At 48.5% G+C, this 15,512-nt stretch overlaps 1 protein-coding gene across 2 annotated transcripts; it reads right to left on the bottom strand.

The window, feature by feature from the left end:
- Positions 1-8: 8 nt before the first annotated feature.
- LOC101403271 (uncharacterized) lies at positions 9-14,414 on the bottom strand. Of its 2 annotated transcripts, XM_087425767.1 has the most exons (4): positions 13,585-14,414; positions 4,659-4,785; positions 3,441-3,621; positions 9-3,025 (listed from the first exon to the last, which is right to left on the bottom strand). In XM_087425767.1, exons 1-4 carry the CDS (start codon positions 14,095-14,097, stop codon positions 454-456), a joined length of 3,393 nt encoding a protein of 1,130 aa, XP_087281893.1. In that variant the 5' UTR covers positions 14,098-14,414; the 3' UTR covers positions 9-453. The 2 variants fall into 2 exon arrangements, with proteins under 2 accessions (XP_087281893.1, XP_087281894.1); XM_087425768.1 differs by lacking the exon at positions 4,659-4,785 and having other exon boundaries at positions 13,585-13,856.
- Positions 14,415-15,512: the final 1,098 nt, after the last annotated feature.

Genomic DNA, 15,512 nt, shown 5'->3' with positions numbered 1-15,512 from the left:
TACAGATATTGAGAAATAAAAAGATATTTATTATCTTCAGTGTTCATATCACCAACGTGAACTAGAAATCAATGCAATAGGGATCCAAACTAAAGATGAGACACGTCTAAGAAACTTAAACTACAGACTAAGGAAACACTTACAAAGGCAAAACCACATTTATAACCATTGAAAGATTTGTCCTGACCTGAGTTTTCATAAACAAAATAAGTGAAGTGCTACACCTGAAAGTTTTCCCACAATCTTGCTATCAAAAACTATCTTTCTAGTGTGTTTGCTTGCATTTACAACAAGGTGTTAAGAATAGCGATTTCTCTGTCCTTGGATGCACATCTTACTCTCCAACGTGTCTTTATACAGCGATGCAGGATATGTGTACACTTTCTCACAGTACTGACATTAATATGGTCTCTCCCCACTGTGAGTTCTCAGATGACATTGAAAGTGTGGAGGCTATCTGATAACTTTCCCACACAGCTGACAGTCATAGGGTCTCTCTCCACTGTGGGTTCTGGCATGTAGGTGAAGAGAGCAGTGACGACTGAAGGTTTTCCCACAGTGCTGACATTCATAGGGTCTCTCCCTTGTGTGTGTTCTCACATGCACCTGAAGGTCTGTGGGATATCTGAAGGCTTTCCCACACTGCTTACATTCATAGGGTCTCTCCCCAGTGTGAATTATCACATGTCGTCGAAGGGAGGAGTCACAGCGGAAGGCTTTCCCACAGTGTTGACATTCATAGGGCTTCTCCCCAGTGTGTATCCTCACATGTCCTTGAAGGGAGGACTGATAGGGGAAGGCTTTCCCACAGTGCTGACATTTATAGGGCTTCTCGCCACTGTGTATCCTCACATGTACTCGAAGGGAGCAGTGAGTGATGAAGGCTTTCCCACAGTGCTGACATTTATAGGGTCTCTGCCCACTGTGTTTCCTCATATGTACACGAAAGGAAGAGTAACAGGTGAACGCTTTCCCACAGTGCCGACATTCATAGGGCTTCTCCCCAGTGTGTATCCTCATGTGTACTTTAAGTGAGAAATGATAGATGAAGGCCTTCCCACAGTGCCGACATTCATAGGGCTTCTCCCCAGTGTGTTTCCTCACATGTCCTTGAAAGGAGGAGCGAGAGATGAAGGCTTTCCCACAGTGCTGACATTCATAGGGCTTCTCCCCAGTGTGTATACTCATATGTCCTCGAAGCGAGAAGTGAGTGGTGAAGCCTTTCCCACAGTGCTGACATTCATAGGGCTTCTCATGAGTGTGTTTCCTCACATGTCCTTGAAAGGAGGAGCGAGAGATGAAGGCTTTCCCACAGTGCTGACATTCATAGGGCTTCTCCCCAGTGTGTATACTCATATGTCCTTGAAGCGAGAAATGAGTGGTCAAGGCTTTCCCACAGTGCTGACATTCATAGGGCTTCTCCCCAGTGTGTTTCCTCATATGCGCTTGAAAGGAGGAGCGAGAGATGAAGGCTTTCCCACAGTGCTGACATTCATAGGGCTTCTCCCCAGTATGTATACTCATATGTCCTCGAAGCGAGAAGTGAGTGGTGAAGCCTTTCCCACAGTGCTGACATTCATAGGGCTTCTCCCCAGTGTGTATTCTCATATGTCCTCGAAGCGAGGAGTGAGTGTTGAAGGCTTTCCCACAGTGCTGACATTCATAGGGCTTCTCCCCAGTGTGTATTCTCATATGTCCTCGAAGCGAGGAGTGAGTGGTGAAGGCTTTCCCACAGTGCTGACATTCATAGGGTCTCTTCCCACTGTGTTTCTTCACATGTACCCAAAGGGAGGAGTGATAAGTGAAAGCTTTCCCACAGTGCCGACATTCATAGGGCTTCTCCCCAGTGTGTATCCTCACATGTCCTCGAAGGGAGGAGTGATAGGTGAAGGCTTTCCCACAGTGCTGACATTCATAGGGCTTCTCCCCAGTGTGTATCCTCACATGTCCTCGAAGGGAGGAGCGATAGGGGAAGGCTTTCCCACAGTGCTGACATTCATAGGGCTTCTCCCCAGTGTGTATCCTCATATGTCCTCGAAGCGAGGAGTGAGTGGTGAAGACTTTCCCACAGTGCTGACACTCACACAGTCTCTCCCCATTGTGTGTTCTCTCTTGTTCTCGGAGGGAAGAGGAACTACTGAAGACTTTCCCACACTCCTTACATTCATAAGGTTTCTCTTCACTGCGTGTTCTGACAGGTATTCGAAGAGATGAGCAAAAATGGAAAGCTTTCCCACACTCTGTACATTCATAGGCCTTCTCTCCACTGTGTGATTTAATGTGTCTTTTAAAGCTACTGGGACAACTGAAGGCTTTCCCACATCGCTCACAGACATGAGGTTTCTCTCGAGTGTGCGCTCTTTTGTGTTCTTGCAAAGATTTGCGATAACTGAAAGCTTTGCCAGGATGCTTACACTCATAGGGTTTCTCTCCAGTGTGCGTTCTCATGTGTCCCTGGAGGGAAGAGTAACAACTGAAGACTTTCCCACATTCCTTACATTCACTGGATTTCGCTCCTGAGTGTGTTCTCACGTGTCGTGTAAGGTGGGAACGGCATATGAAGGATTTCCCACATAATTTACACATATGGGTCTTCTGTCCATGGTGACGTCTCTCATGTTCCTGTAAGGACGAGGGGCAAGTGAAAGTTTTTCCACATTTTTTACACTCAAAACACTTTTTACTACCAAGACTCTTCACATTTCTCCTAGATGCTCTCTCAGTATACTGAGGTCTTTTACAGGGTTTCTCTAAAACGTCTGCTTCCACGTGAGGGCTCAGGCATGAGACACAAGTGCAGGGCTGCCCACATTCCTCACATGGATAAGGTTTGTGTCCAGTGTGAGATCCTTGTGGATTCTTCGGGAGAGAACAACCCACGAAGGCTTTTCCACACTTCATGCATTCATCAGGTTTCACTCCAGTCAGACACCTCTCATGCACAGGAAGATTTGTAATCTGGTCCAGGGTTTCGCCACAGTGACCACCTTCATTCTTTTCACTGAGAGTCTCCACCAAATGACTGCTGCTCAAAATAGTAAACACACCATTCATTAGAGATTGATCATAAGTAATTTCTTCATTAAAGATTTTTTAATGGTCATCAATGACTATTCTAACTGCATATTTGCCATTTTCCAAGAGTGGGTGTGTTTTCTTCACTTTCTTCATTCTTACAAAGTGGAACAAGCTTAATGCTCCGGCTGAGAGATCAAATATACCATAATTTTCAGTGTTTACTACATATGGGCTTTCCTGATCATTGTTTACAAATGAATTCTGTCAGATGCTCAATACGTACATCACACTTATCAAAAGCTTGTCTTGTGAAAGTCCTCTGAGGCCACAATTGTTTGAATAGTTTCTACTTTTTCTTTAATTTCAAGAGAGTATAACACTCTGCTGAGACCCCCCCTTCCTACTGTGGGAATGCCACTCACCTCATACGCCTCTCCTGGGTTTGGTGCACACCTCCAACGTTCTCAAACTTCCGGTTTTCTCCAAAAGCAGACCAGGAACCACTTCTTGTGAATGTTACTATGTTCCCTTTACTGAATATATTATTCTCCAAAATACTCCGCTGAGGACTTGATCTGCTGGTTTTGACTTGAGTGTAACAATCTGCAAGAATTGGTAGCATAATTTAATTTCTTGGGAAACAAATGGTGGGATAAAAAGAAAAAATTGACAACGTGTGGATTTCTTTAAAATACTGATCCAACAATGTAAATAAATTTTATAAGGAAGAATGGAGATGTGAGCAAAGAAAAACTCTCAGAACCTCAGCTATATGGGACCTCGGCAAGAGTAGGGAAATGAGTCAAATTGCAGCCCTGTTCACAAAAAAATACTTCAAAAGAGATGGAGAGTCATATTGGTATAAATATTATTAGAAAAGCAAAGGAGAAAGGAATTGGGCAAAAGGCATACCCCAAAATGCTCCCTTTATAAGAGGAGATACAGAATGTCTTGCCCAGGGAGCGAGGATGGATGAAAAGTCAACAGGGAAGCAGGTAAATGACACGTCACCCTCTCAAACAGGGACTGTGTCATGTCTCTAATGGACGCGTCCCAACATCATTCCCTCATCCAGAACCTGTTCCTCCCGAGGGTGGTTGCTCTCCTGGTGTTCACAGGCACAGAGGCCCTACATGGAGACTTTCTCCATGGCCTGAGCTGCCAGGGGAGATTGACAGTGTGCAGTTGCTGATGGCTCATGGAGAAGAGCTCACCATGAGGGAGGATGGAGGGGAACAAACATTCCATGAGATTGCACCATATTTTGTCTTCAAGACCAGTGATGAGGGATAAGTGTGGAGTTAATTGTAGCAAAATTACCATGTCAACTGTGTATTAACCACAGTCTGTCACAACAGTGGAAACCATAAAGCTGCTCTCACTATCCCAAAGTGACACTGGAGATGAAGCTCACACTTATAAAATGAGAGAAACTTTTGTTCAACAGAAATAAAAATCTGTTTAATACCACAAACTTTGTTTCCATGGAAAAGCTATTTGACTCTAGATGGTTCCATGAAGCTTGCACAGTGTCTCTCTCTTTTTCAACGTATTCCCATTTCTCAACCCCAATAAGAATGAACAATCCTAAGAAATATTTTTCTATAAAAGACTGAGTGAAGGCATGAAGCCATCCTCACCCACTGAGGCCAGGTTCCTGCAGGTCTCCAGCATCACATCTCTGTAGAGCTTCCTCTGAGGAGCATCCAGCAAAGCCCACTCCTCCGGGGTGAAGTCCACAGCCACATCTTCAAAGACCACCGAGTCCTGAAACAGCCCACATACTCCGTTTCAGTCAGGCCCCGGCTTCAGCAGTGTGTGTGGGAGGATGAGTCAGGGACCTGGACTCAATTCCCAGGACCCCTGATCTCACACTCTCGTGGGAAATGACAACGAAGAGACAAATCAAATGCAGTATATGCAGTGATGGTAAGTCCTTGGAATTTGAAGCAAAGTGTGACCACAAGAATTGACACAGACTTATACATGCATGATTGTAAGAATCAGCTTTCCTGAGATAGAGCAGATTCTAGGTTAAGACAACGACTGAAAAATGAAGTCATCTTTCAGATAACATGGGAATTGACAGTTGGATTACTCAAAAGTTATATCCTTGTCAGCTCCAACAACTGGAACCAGAACGTCAAGATGTGAACACAGATTTCCAGTGCTGCCTGAGCTGAACAATCTCTTCTTGGAGGCAACAGTGTCGAGGGGCCTGAACTCATCTATACATTCCAACAGAGGTAGAGACACGACCCCCTCCCAGGAGGAGGTGGACACTGTGGGCACAGACGTGGGCCCAGGCTTGGGGCCAGGCACACCTGATGGGTAAGAAGAGAGCCTGGCTCCTGAAGAAGCTGTGAAGCCAGCAGTGCCTCTTAAATAAAGAACCAAGTGCTCAGAATTCGAGGAAAATCACGCCACAGACAAGAGTCACTGAAGGATCTAAAAGCAATAAAGCCAAACGTGACTTTAACCGAGAAAAAAAAAACACCTATAATAAGTTTAGAACACTATGTGATGACAACACACATGGAAGAAAGAACAAACTATCATGAAATAAAAATCAGAGATTTTTTTTAAACAAAATATATGTTCTCAAATTCTAAAAAAAGAATGCCAACTATGTCAGCTACAGAGGTCAGGTACTTCACCTGGGGTAACAACTGGGCCTTGCTAACCACACCTGATAGGAGGCTCATATTCTTTTTTTTTTTTTTTTGTCAGGACACCCAGCCCTGAGCTAATATCCAATGCCAATCCTCCTCTTTTTTGCTGAGGAAGACTGGCCCTGGGCTAACTTCCATAACCATCTTCCTCTACTTTATATGGGACGCCACCACAGCATGGCTTAACAAGCAGTGTGTCACTGCTCGCCCAGGATCCGAACCGGCGAACCCCAGGCCACCACAGCAGAGCGTGTGCACTTAACCACTCGCACCACCGGGCCCACCCCAGGAGACTCATATTCTGACTATATTTTAAAAACTCATATGACCATAAAAAATAAAAAACAATAGAAACGTAAATAATATAATTAAATAAGGAGCAAGAAATATAATAGACATGTATCCAAAGAAGAAACACAAGTGGCCAATAATAAGCACATGAAAAGATGCTAGACGTCAGCCACCAGGGAAATGCAAATCACAACTACAAGCGGATCCTCTTCACACCCACTATAAAAATGGAACGAGTGCTGGTGGGATGTGAGGAAGGTGGAACCCTCATACATTGCTGATGGGAATGCAAAAGACACAGCCACTTTGGAAGACAGTCTGGGAGTTCCTCAAAATGATGAACACAGAATTAGCATATAACAGCTGCCATGCTCTCTGCACCTCCATCTGTTCACCAACCTGCAAGCTCTCAGAACCTCATACTGGATGTTTATGGAAGCTTCATCACGTGGACATGACTGATCATTAACTTCATTTGCAGCCCTTCTCCTCTCTTAAGAGAATGGGGCTGGGGCTAAAAATTCCAAGCTTCTAATCATGGCTTCATCTTTCCAGCCCACCCAGAGTCACCTCATTAGAACAAAAGACACTCCTATCACCCAGGAAATTCCAAGGGTGCCAGGAACTCTATCAGGGGCTGAGGGCAGACACCAATATGTATTTTCTATTAGCTCACAAGCCTTTCAACATAACTGGCTCTAAAGGTGATCAATTGCGCTCAAACCTGGAAAAAAGGAAAGAGCGTCCTTTATTGTTTTATTTATTTTTTTTTTTTTGCTGAAGATTACCATGAGCTAACATGTGTGACAATCTTCCTCTACTTTCCATGGGGGTCACTGTCACAGAATGGCCGCTGGCGAGTGGTGTAGGTTCCTGCCTGGAATTGAACCTGGGCAGCTGAAATGGGACACACTGAACTTAACCACTAGTCCATGGGGCTGGCCCTGAAGAATATCCTTTAAAACAAACTGGGTACAAAATTCTTCATGACTCTTTCCGAGTATGGAGGGGACTTTTTATAAAACACAGTTCTTGGTATGTGTCTTAGATAAAAAACGTTGAAAGCTGACAGTTTATAAAGAGATGTGGTTGTAGTAAATTATTTTCACAAACCTGCCCTCATAAAAGGGGATCGTGTCACCCTTAGTGCACTTTATGAAGCCTGCTCAGCTTTGAAAACGGACAAATATGAGGAATAATAATCAGTGTTAATTTATAAGATCTTATTCTAGTACATGTGATAAATTTTAAAGGCATATAAAGTCCTTTTCGAACTCTCATCCCAATGGAGCAAATATGGAGTGAACAATTATTCCACCACGTGATTCCTATTAATGGACTTCTGATCTGAAATCAAGTCTTCATCTCGTCTTTTTATTCCTGAATCAGAAACTGCTTCACAGAAAATTAAATACCAGCAATGGACATTTATATGAAATCCTCTTTGCAGTTCTTTATTTTCTGAAGGTGAACTGCTCCTCTTTAGTAAATAGATATCCGTCTACATTTGTCTCTTGGTTGAAACAAGATGTGCGTGGTCATAAGCACTCTCAATAGCGTGTGGAAGAGAAGAATATTTAAAACACTGCCAAATGCATTTAAGGAGATCAATAGATTGATAGATTGAACTTGCTATTTGAAACACGTCTCTCTGCTTCATACACCAGGATGAGCGTCAGAGATCCTTTGTCATTTTCCTATTGTTGGAGACAATGAGTATAAGAATTCATAAATTGGGCCGGCCCCGTGGCTTAGTGGTTAAGTACGTGTGCTCTGCTGCTGGTGGCCCGGATTCGGATCCCGGGCGCACACCGACGCACCGCTTCTCCAGCCATGCTGAGGCCACGTCCCACATACAGCAACTAGAAGGATGTGCAACTATGACATACAACTATCTACTGGGGCTTTGGGGGAAAAAAAGGAGAAGGATTGGCAATAGATGTTAGCTCAGAGCCGGTCTTCGTCAGCAAAAGGAGGAGGATTAGTATGGATGTTAGCTCAAGGAGGGAGGGAGGAAGGGAGAGAGGGAGGGAGGGAGGGAGGGAGGGAGGAAGAATTCCTATTAAAATAATATATACACCGAAAAAAAAAAAGAAAAGAAATTCCCATAGTCCTCTAATCTGTGTTTTCAGTTGTTTAATAACTAAGGTCTTCTAAATGATTTAACAGAAAACCACATTTAAAGTCTTGTTTCTTTTCAGAGAGTGTTTTCAAGTTATCTGTTGGCAGAGGTCATCGAGAAGACGCGACGGGGGGTTGACCCTGGAGCTGAACCCAGGCAATTGGAGGCTCCCCACCCATCCTCTGCGCTTGGAATGTGTGTTCCCCTTGCCTTCCCCCAGGGACACAGCCCTGAGAAGCTGCCCCAGGGACACAGCCTTGAGAGAGAGATGTGGTGTTGAGACCATCCGGACAGTGCATGTGAATGAGCACAGTTAAGGTCTCTATATAAACTTTTAAGATGTGGTGATCGGCAGCAGAAAATTACTCATCTTTCAGCTGCGTCAGAGAAACCTCCTAAGTTTCCTTGCTCAGTAAAACTGCCACCTAAACTCTGCCCCTTAGGTCTCCCCTTGTCCTCCAGGAAGGGAGCCAATTTCAGTTTCCATCTGGGAAGCTCCTGAAGTTGTGACCCAACAGCAAGGAAATGCATTTCTCACCCTGAGCTCTTTGTAATAATAGACACAGAAAACTCTCCAATGGTGAACATAGTACATGCTACATTTTGAAAATCATTAACAAAGAAAACGAATGGTGTCATTTTCCCAGGAAAAAATGTTGTAACAGAAGAAAAACTTGCCCTTTATTCACAATGCGACGATCGTGTATGTCACAATTGAAAAGAATATGAAGATCATCATAGAATCAGAGTTTTACTAAGTTTCCAGAATTCAAACTTATGAAAATAAATCTCAGTGTATTTTGAATCACTAGAAACAAACAGTTGAACAATAAATTTTTAAAACAGACTTTGTTAACATAGAGTTTTAAAACTAATTGCTATTACAACTAATTTTCTTTAAGCCCTAAAATATGTATAACATAGGATAGAAAATGACAATGAAAATATTTCAAAACGTTATTGAATAACACCAAAGTAGGATGGAACAAAGGGAAAGATGGCCCATGTCCTCAGAAAGGAGACCATGATGTCAGCTCTCCCAAATACGTCACGGGTTTTAAGAAAATTCCATTAATTCTACAACCAGGTTTGTTTTGGGGTTGTTTCTGTTTTGTTTGAACTTAATAAAAACTATTTCTAAAAACTGAAACGGAAGACAAACTTCTAAGAATATCTGCTATTTTCTATAGAACTAAGTGGTGAGATTTTTCCTAAGAAACGTCAAAGCTTCTTAAACTACAGTGATTAGGACAGGATGGTGTTACCAGAGGGACAAAGACACCAATGGAAAAACCAGACCACCTGAACCAGGCCCCCTGATGTTGGCAAGTGGATCTGCCCCGGAGCAGGCAGTGCCGGGCAGCGGGAGAGACAATGACACTGAACATGTGGGGCAGTGATGACTGGGTATCTACAGGGCAATAATGCATCTTTTCCTTATCAACCTCACGTACAATAACCAACTCACTGTAGATTTAACTGTGAGAGACGGAAGTAGGACACTGAGGAGAAGTTGCTGGAAAACACGTTTATGATTTGAGAACTGGAAGAGTTTTCTTATATGGGAAAAAATAGAGTAAGCTACAAAAGAAGAGACTCAGAAATTCAAGTCTACTAAATTAAGAACAGTCCATCAAAGTGTAGAACAGAGAGAGAGAAATAATAAACCACAATCTGAGAGAAAATGTGTGCAATATCTAGAAATGAAAAAGGATGACTGTCCAGACTACATAAGAAATCATAATAAATCCGTAAACACACAAATGAATTAGAGGTGAGACAATAACTGAAAACCATCTGAAGGAAAATGAAATTGTTAACGAACCAGGTTCATTTTGCCCATTACACAAAAAGCCAATCACCAAGATGAGTTTGCAGCAGAGAAAGGGTTTATCCACAAGGCAGCCAAGCGAGGAGAAGGGAGAACAAATCTCAAAGAGGCCTCCCCGAAAATGGGGATTACCGATATTTATGGGGTAGGAGGCAGGTGGTCTGAAGTGTGGGGATAAATGATTAAAGGTAAAGAAAAGTGAGGTAATGGATGATCCGCACAAGCATAGTGAAGCTTCACAGGTCTTCACACGACGCGTGTTCACAAAATGGCGGCCACATGATCTGAGGTGGAATCTGTGGCTCCCTGACTTCAGCAGTTCACATATCAGACACCCCTGCAGGCCCACGTGGTGGTTTGGTGTCTCGACCACGCTTAGCCAGACAGTGATCAACCCTTAGTTCCTGAGAAACAACTCAGGCATCCATCACTTTGGTGACCCAAGTGTCAGGGAAATGTTATCTGTGAGGAACCCAATGGGAGTCCAATAATATATTGCCTAAGCAGCATGACTGACAACGGGCGGGCAAACGAGAACCTATAATTAATAACTGCAAAAAAACTAGTTACTAGCTACTTAACCATCAATGGCTACCTGTCCACTGGTTTCAAAATTCCACACGAGAAATGCTCCACCCCAATGGGAATCAGTACAAACCAATATGGAATTCCAGGAGATCCCGTTTCACACACTCGAGATGGACAAAAGTTACTTAGCTCCAAGTGCTGGAAATGACGTGGAATAAACACACGTGTGTGTCAGTAGGACATTCGATTCGCACACTCCTCCAGCTGCATTTCCTAGTAAATTGAAACTTATCCAAATCTACAACTCTGCAATTTTTCTGCAATGTGTAAAAATTTATGACCCATTTGCACCTGGAGACACACACAAGAATGACTGCAGCAGCACTGCCAACAAAAGGAAAAAGTCAACTTCAGAAAACCCAGGCCCCACAAGGACCGGAAGGGAGGAGGCACCCGGGTGACCCAGATGTAAAGCTGCAGAGAGCAACACAGAGAACCAGGAGCGGGTCACCCTGGGGGCAGCAGCTGGGAGACGCCACCAACCAACCAAGAAGATACAAACCTTACACCTTCACACAGTGGGACAGCAGTCTGAATGCTCGAGCACCCTGGGGCCACCCAGCTGCAGGCCCGTCAGGAGACGGGAAGATGAGCCCAGCGTGAGCCCACTCAGACCAGCACCCGCTCCACAGCCCACACGGCCACCCGAAGGCACAAGGTGGAACCTGACCCTGAGCTGGGGGCCCGGCCCCCCTGCTGAGAGGGAGCCAGGGTGGCCCCTCCCAGGGAAGGAGTGAGAGGACCCTGAGACCCCTGGGGACTGAACTCAGCAGCTGCCCACACCCTGCTCCCCCTCCTCAGTGTGGAAACGCCCCCCTCCAGGCCTCAACTCTCCCCGAGGAGACGCTCAGAGATCACGTTCTGACCCGTATGAACTCTCACTCCATAAATCCTTCCAGCAGCAGATGAACCCAACGAGCTTCCCCAAGTCTGACCTTCACAGAGTCACTCAGTTTGCACACACCACACTTCACTCCACCCACTCTATGGAGGATGCAAAACCGACCCTCAGGACACAGCCCCAGGGCAGCCCCACCCCGCCCCCAGCACCTCTGCAGGGGGGTCTCCCTGCCCCTGCTCTGTGGCTGCTCTCAGCACCAACAGCTCCTTCTGCGGTGGTTCTGGGGGTGGAGTCACCTGCAGGGGGGAAGCCCAGCAAGACCCCACTGCCCCTTCCTTCACCTCCCACGCAGGATTAGCTTTAGGGGCAGCTTGTCCCCAGCCCAGGAGATGCACCTGCTCCAAGACCCCTGGATCGTTTATGTTTTTATTTTTTTATAATTTTATTTATTTACTTATTTTTGCCCCAAAGCCCCAGTAGATAGTTGTATGTCATAGCTGCACATCGTTCTAGTTGCTGCATGTGGGACGTGGCCCCAGCACCACTGGAGAAGCGGTGCGACAGGGCGCGCCTGGGATCCGAACCTGGGCCGCCAGCAGTGGAGTGCAGGCACCCAACCGCTAAGTCATGGGGCCGGCCCATCCCCCAGGATCATTTAAATGAGAATTGACTATCATCCTCATGATAACAAAATATAAATCAAGGAACCAGAATTGAACACGTCAGGTTACAGATCACATTGCACAGAATTTGCATTACTCTCTGACCACCAGCTATTAATAGGACAGGACCACACAGTGTCACAAACTCTGCACCCTGCATGAACCTCCTTAAGCCATGACTCCACCCATGTCCCAGGAAAGTGTAGAACTGAGCCCACTTTCCTCACAATTCTCCTGGGAGAGAGGACGTTCTCTGTACTGAGATACTCTCCGCAGCCGCGTCTCTGGAATGCCCCGGAATAACACGAGTCAGCAGAACAGGCAGAGACCTGAGACACTGACACCCTCACTACGGGGAAGAGACGAGGCAAAAACCAGTGATTTCACACCTGCTGAACCTGAGGCTGGACTAAGAGAAAGCTATTCGTGCTGGGCGGGACACAGAGGGGGCAGCTCACAGGTGTCAGGTGACAATGCGGAATCCTCCCCGAGCCCTGGGCTCCTGGAAACATCCAGGGAAGGTGAGAGGAACCCCTCCCCGCACCCGTTTGTGTTCTGGAAACCCACAGGTCTCAAGAAAGGGCCCCTTCCCCATAGGACTTAGATAACACGCACACAAAAGTCCCTCCTTGTCTACCCACGACACAACCAGACACAGACGCTCCCAAATCCCCATTCTCTGTTTCATCAATAACCAGCTGAACTGCTCGTCCCCACCGACAAGCAGAACGAATGCGCGTTGGCCCCACTGGCTCAGCCTCTCTCCCCCCGCAGACCCCTGAGCTGCGGCCGCCCTCAGCCTGGTCAGCAGACAGCCCCTCCCAGGACAGGCTGGGCTCAGGGACCTGCCAGCCCAACATCACGCCTGCTTCTCCTGGTCGTGTCTGCTCCTCTCTGCACAGAGACACTCCGCCCGACTCTGGAGACGCCTGCAGATCTTAAGGCCAGAGCGCCCCTCCCCCACTGCAGAGCCCCCGCCCCCGGGGCACTGTCCCCTCTCCCCGCCCCTGCAGGACTTCTCCTGTGTGCAAGTCTCTCTGAGCTCGGATTGTTCATTTCCCACAGGCCTGACCGCGTGTTCACAACCGCCCCTTTCTCACCCGACTTCTCTCAGCCTCTGTCCTCCCCCAGGCCCCGACTCCCCGCCCCGCGGGAACCAGCACCGAGACGTCCCGCTCCCCTCCGGCCCCGCCGGGGAAAAGCCCTTTTCCGGGGGTCGGCGCTGGAGGACCTGAGACCCGCCCGGCCCCCGGTCTCCGGAGCAGCGTCTCCTCCCCCAGGCCGCACGGCCTCCCCCGTCAGGTCCAGGGCGGGGCCCCCGCGCCGCCCCCCACCGCCCCCGCCCTGACCGCCCGGGGGGGGCGTCCCTCCCCCTCGACCCCGCCCGGCCAAGGACCGGGGACCCGGGACCCCACGCGGGGCCGGGACGGGAGCCGGGACCCTCCCCGCGGCCGAGGATTCGGGGGTGGGGGGCGGCTGGGAGTGGAGAACTACCCGGGCCCGCGGCCGCTTCCAGCCGGTTCGCACCAGCCCCTCCCGGTCCCGGCCCGCGCACTCACCATCTCCGCCCGCTCCGGACTCTCCGGGCGTCCTCCCCGCGGCTCCGGCAGGCGAGAGCGACGGGGACGGGACACCGGGGGCCGCGCGGTGCAGGTGCGCGCGGGGAGGCGGCGGGAGGAGAGCGACGTCCACGCGGGTGCGAGCGCGCCCGCCCCCGGCTCTGATTGGACGGGGCTCCAGGATCCTGTGTCCTGATTGGACGGCATTTCTGGCGCGCACTTCCATTGGACATGGTTCCTACCCACCACCGGGCCCTGATTGGTCCGGTGCCCAAGACCTCCTCTCTCCCCTGATTGAGTCCCACTGTTCTCCGCTCCCGCCCTCCTCGTCCCTGATTGGACAGTGTTCCTGTCCCTGGAGTGAGAGGCGGCGGCGGTCACGTGGCTGAGGGGGGCGTAAACGAGGGTCCCCGGCCTCCGCCGTTCCCTGCCCGGTCTCCTCACCGGACTCGCACCCGCGCGCCCGAGTCGTCGCCCCGAGCTGAACCCGCTCCCGCCGGGGAGATGCTGCATCTGCCTGCAGCTCCGCGGCCCCTCCTCGTCCTCCTCCTGGAACGGGAAGTCCTGACTCAGTTTCCCTGGAGCGCCCCTCGGCAGCAGACGGGACAGGACGGCACAGGGGGCGCGGTGACCCCCGTGGTCGGCCCAGGGGCGCAGTCACCGCGGATGTGTGACCCTTTTTTCAGAGCAAAGACAGGTAACACTGATGTCACCGCCTGCAAGCCTGGGTCGGGCTCGGTTTTGACCTATGACATCTGACACGGACACCCCGCTCCTCCTCTGGGACTTGAGGTCAAACCTGCGGTCTGGGGGCCTTCGCCCCGGTGGGAAGGGGGACCCCGCGGCCCCCCTGCGCGCAGGACTCGTCCCTGGACGACCACGAGTGCTGTTACCGAAGCTCAAGTGGGTCCCCCGTCCCACCCCCCTCCCCCGTCTGGCAGCAAGCCCCTCTGTGTGTCGTGTCTCCACCCCCCACCCCCCACGGAGGCAGGGGTTTTAAAGGCAAAAGAGGAAGGGCCGGCCAGTGGCTTAGCAGTTAAGTGCCCGGGCTCCGCTGCTGGAGGCCCAGGTTCGGACCCCGGGCGCGCACGGCTTCTCCTGCCATGCTGAGGCCACGTCCCACATACAGCAACTAGAAGGATGTGCAGCTATGACATGCAACTATCTACTGGGGCTTTGGGGAAGAAAAAATAAATTAAAAAAAATTATAAACAAAATAAATAAAGGCAAAAGAGGAAAGTTTGCCTTAGAAAGAATGTTAATCAGGGTGGGCAGGAGAAAGCTGGTCTTGGCTAATCTTAATCAATGGCTAAGGCTACCTCCAGGGAGGCAACAGCCCGCCACTGTGATGAGCTGCCGTTTTCCTGCCAAGTTCTCGGAGTATTTGTGACTTCACTCAGTTCAAAGTTTATGTTCTGCCTGATGTAAATCTTGTTCCTTAATGGCTTCCCGGCTCCATTTTAAAGCACTTATCACCCCGTTTTGTTTCATATTTCACGTTTAACTCCTTTAATGGACAATTCTTTCTGAAAGCATTGCTTATCCAGCATAGATTTGTTCAGTCCCATGTTGCTGGGAAGGACCCGTCCCAGCAAGTCATGACCCACATGAGAGAAAACCTTCTTTCCCGTTTTTTCTGATGGTTATTCCAAGGAGTCAGTGTTATAAAGGTTACAGCACAGTTTGTAACCACAGGACTGGTTCAAACTGGCCCTATCACATCCATAACAGTATGTCTAAGTTATCTGGCAGGGACAGCGCGACAAAACTGCAAGTCCTGTAGCTGAGGCATGCCCGGAGGGGAGGATTTTGACCTACAGTAACAGTCAGAAGCAAAGGCTCCCCCAACTGCCAAAAAAAAACAAAGGACCAAGAACTTCAAAGTTGGAACCTTTTCAAGATCCACAGGTGCATGGTCCAAGAAGATC

Source organism: Ceratotherium simum, chromosome 39 (genome assembly GCF_057802395.1).
Source record: "Ceratotherium simum simum isolate JZ-2026a chromosome 39, ASM5780239v1, whole genome shotgun sequence".
In the NCBI taxonomy this organism is placed as follows: domain Eukaryota; kingdom Metazoa; phylum Chordata; class Mammalia; order Perissodactyla; family Rhinocerotidae; genus Ceratotherium; species Ceratotherium simum.
This window is presented reverse-complemented; position numbering and strand designations above follow the sequence as displayed.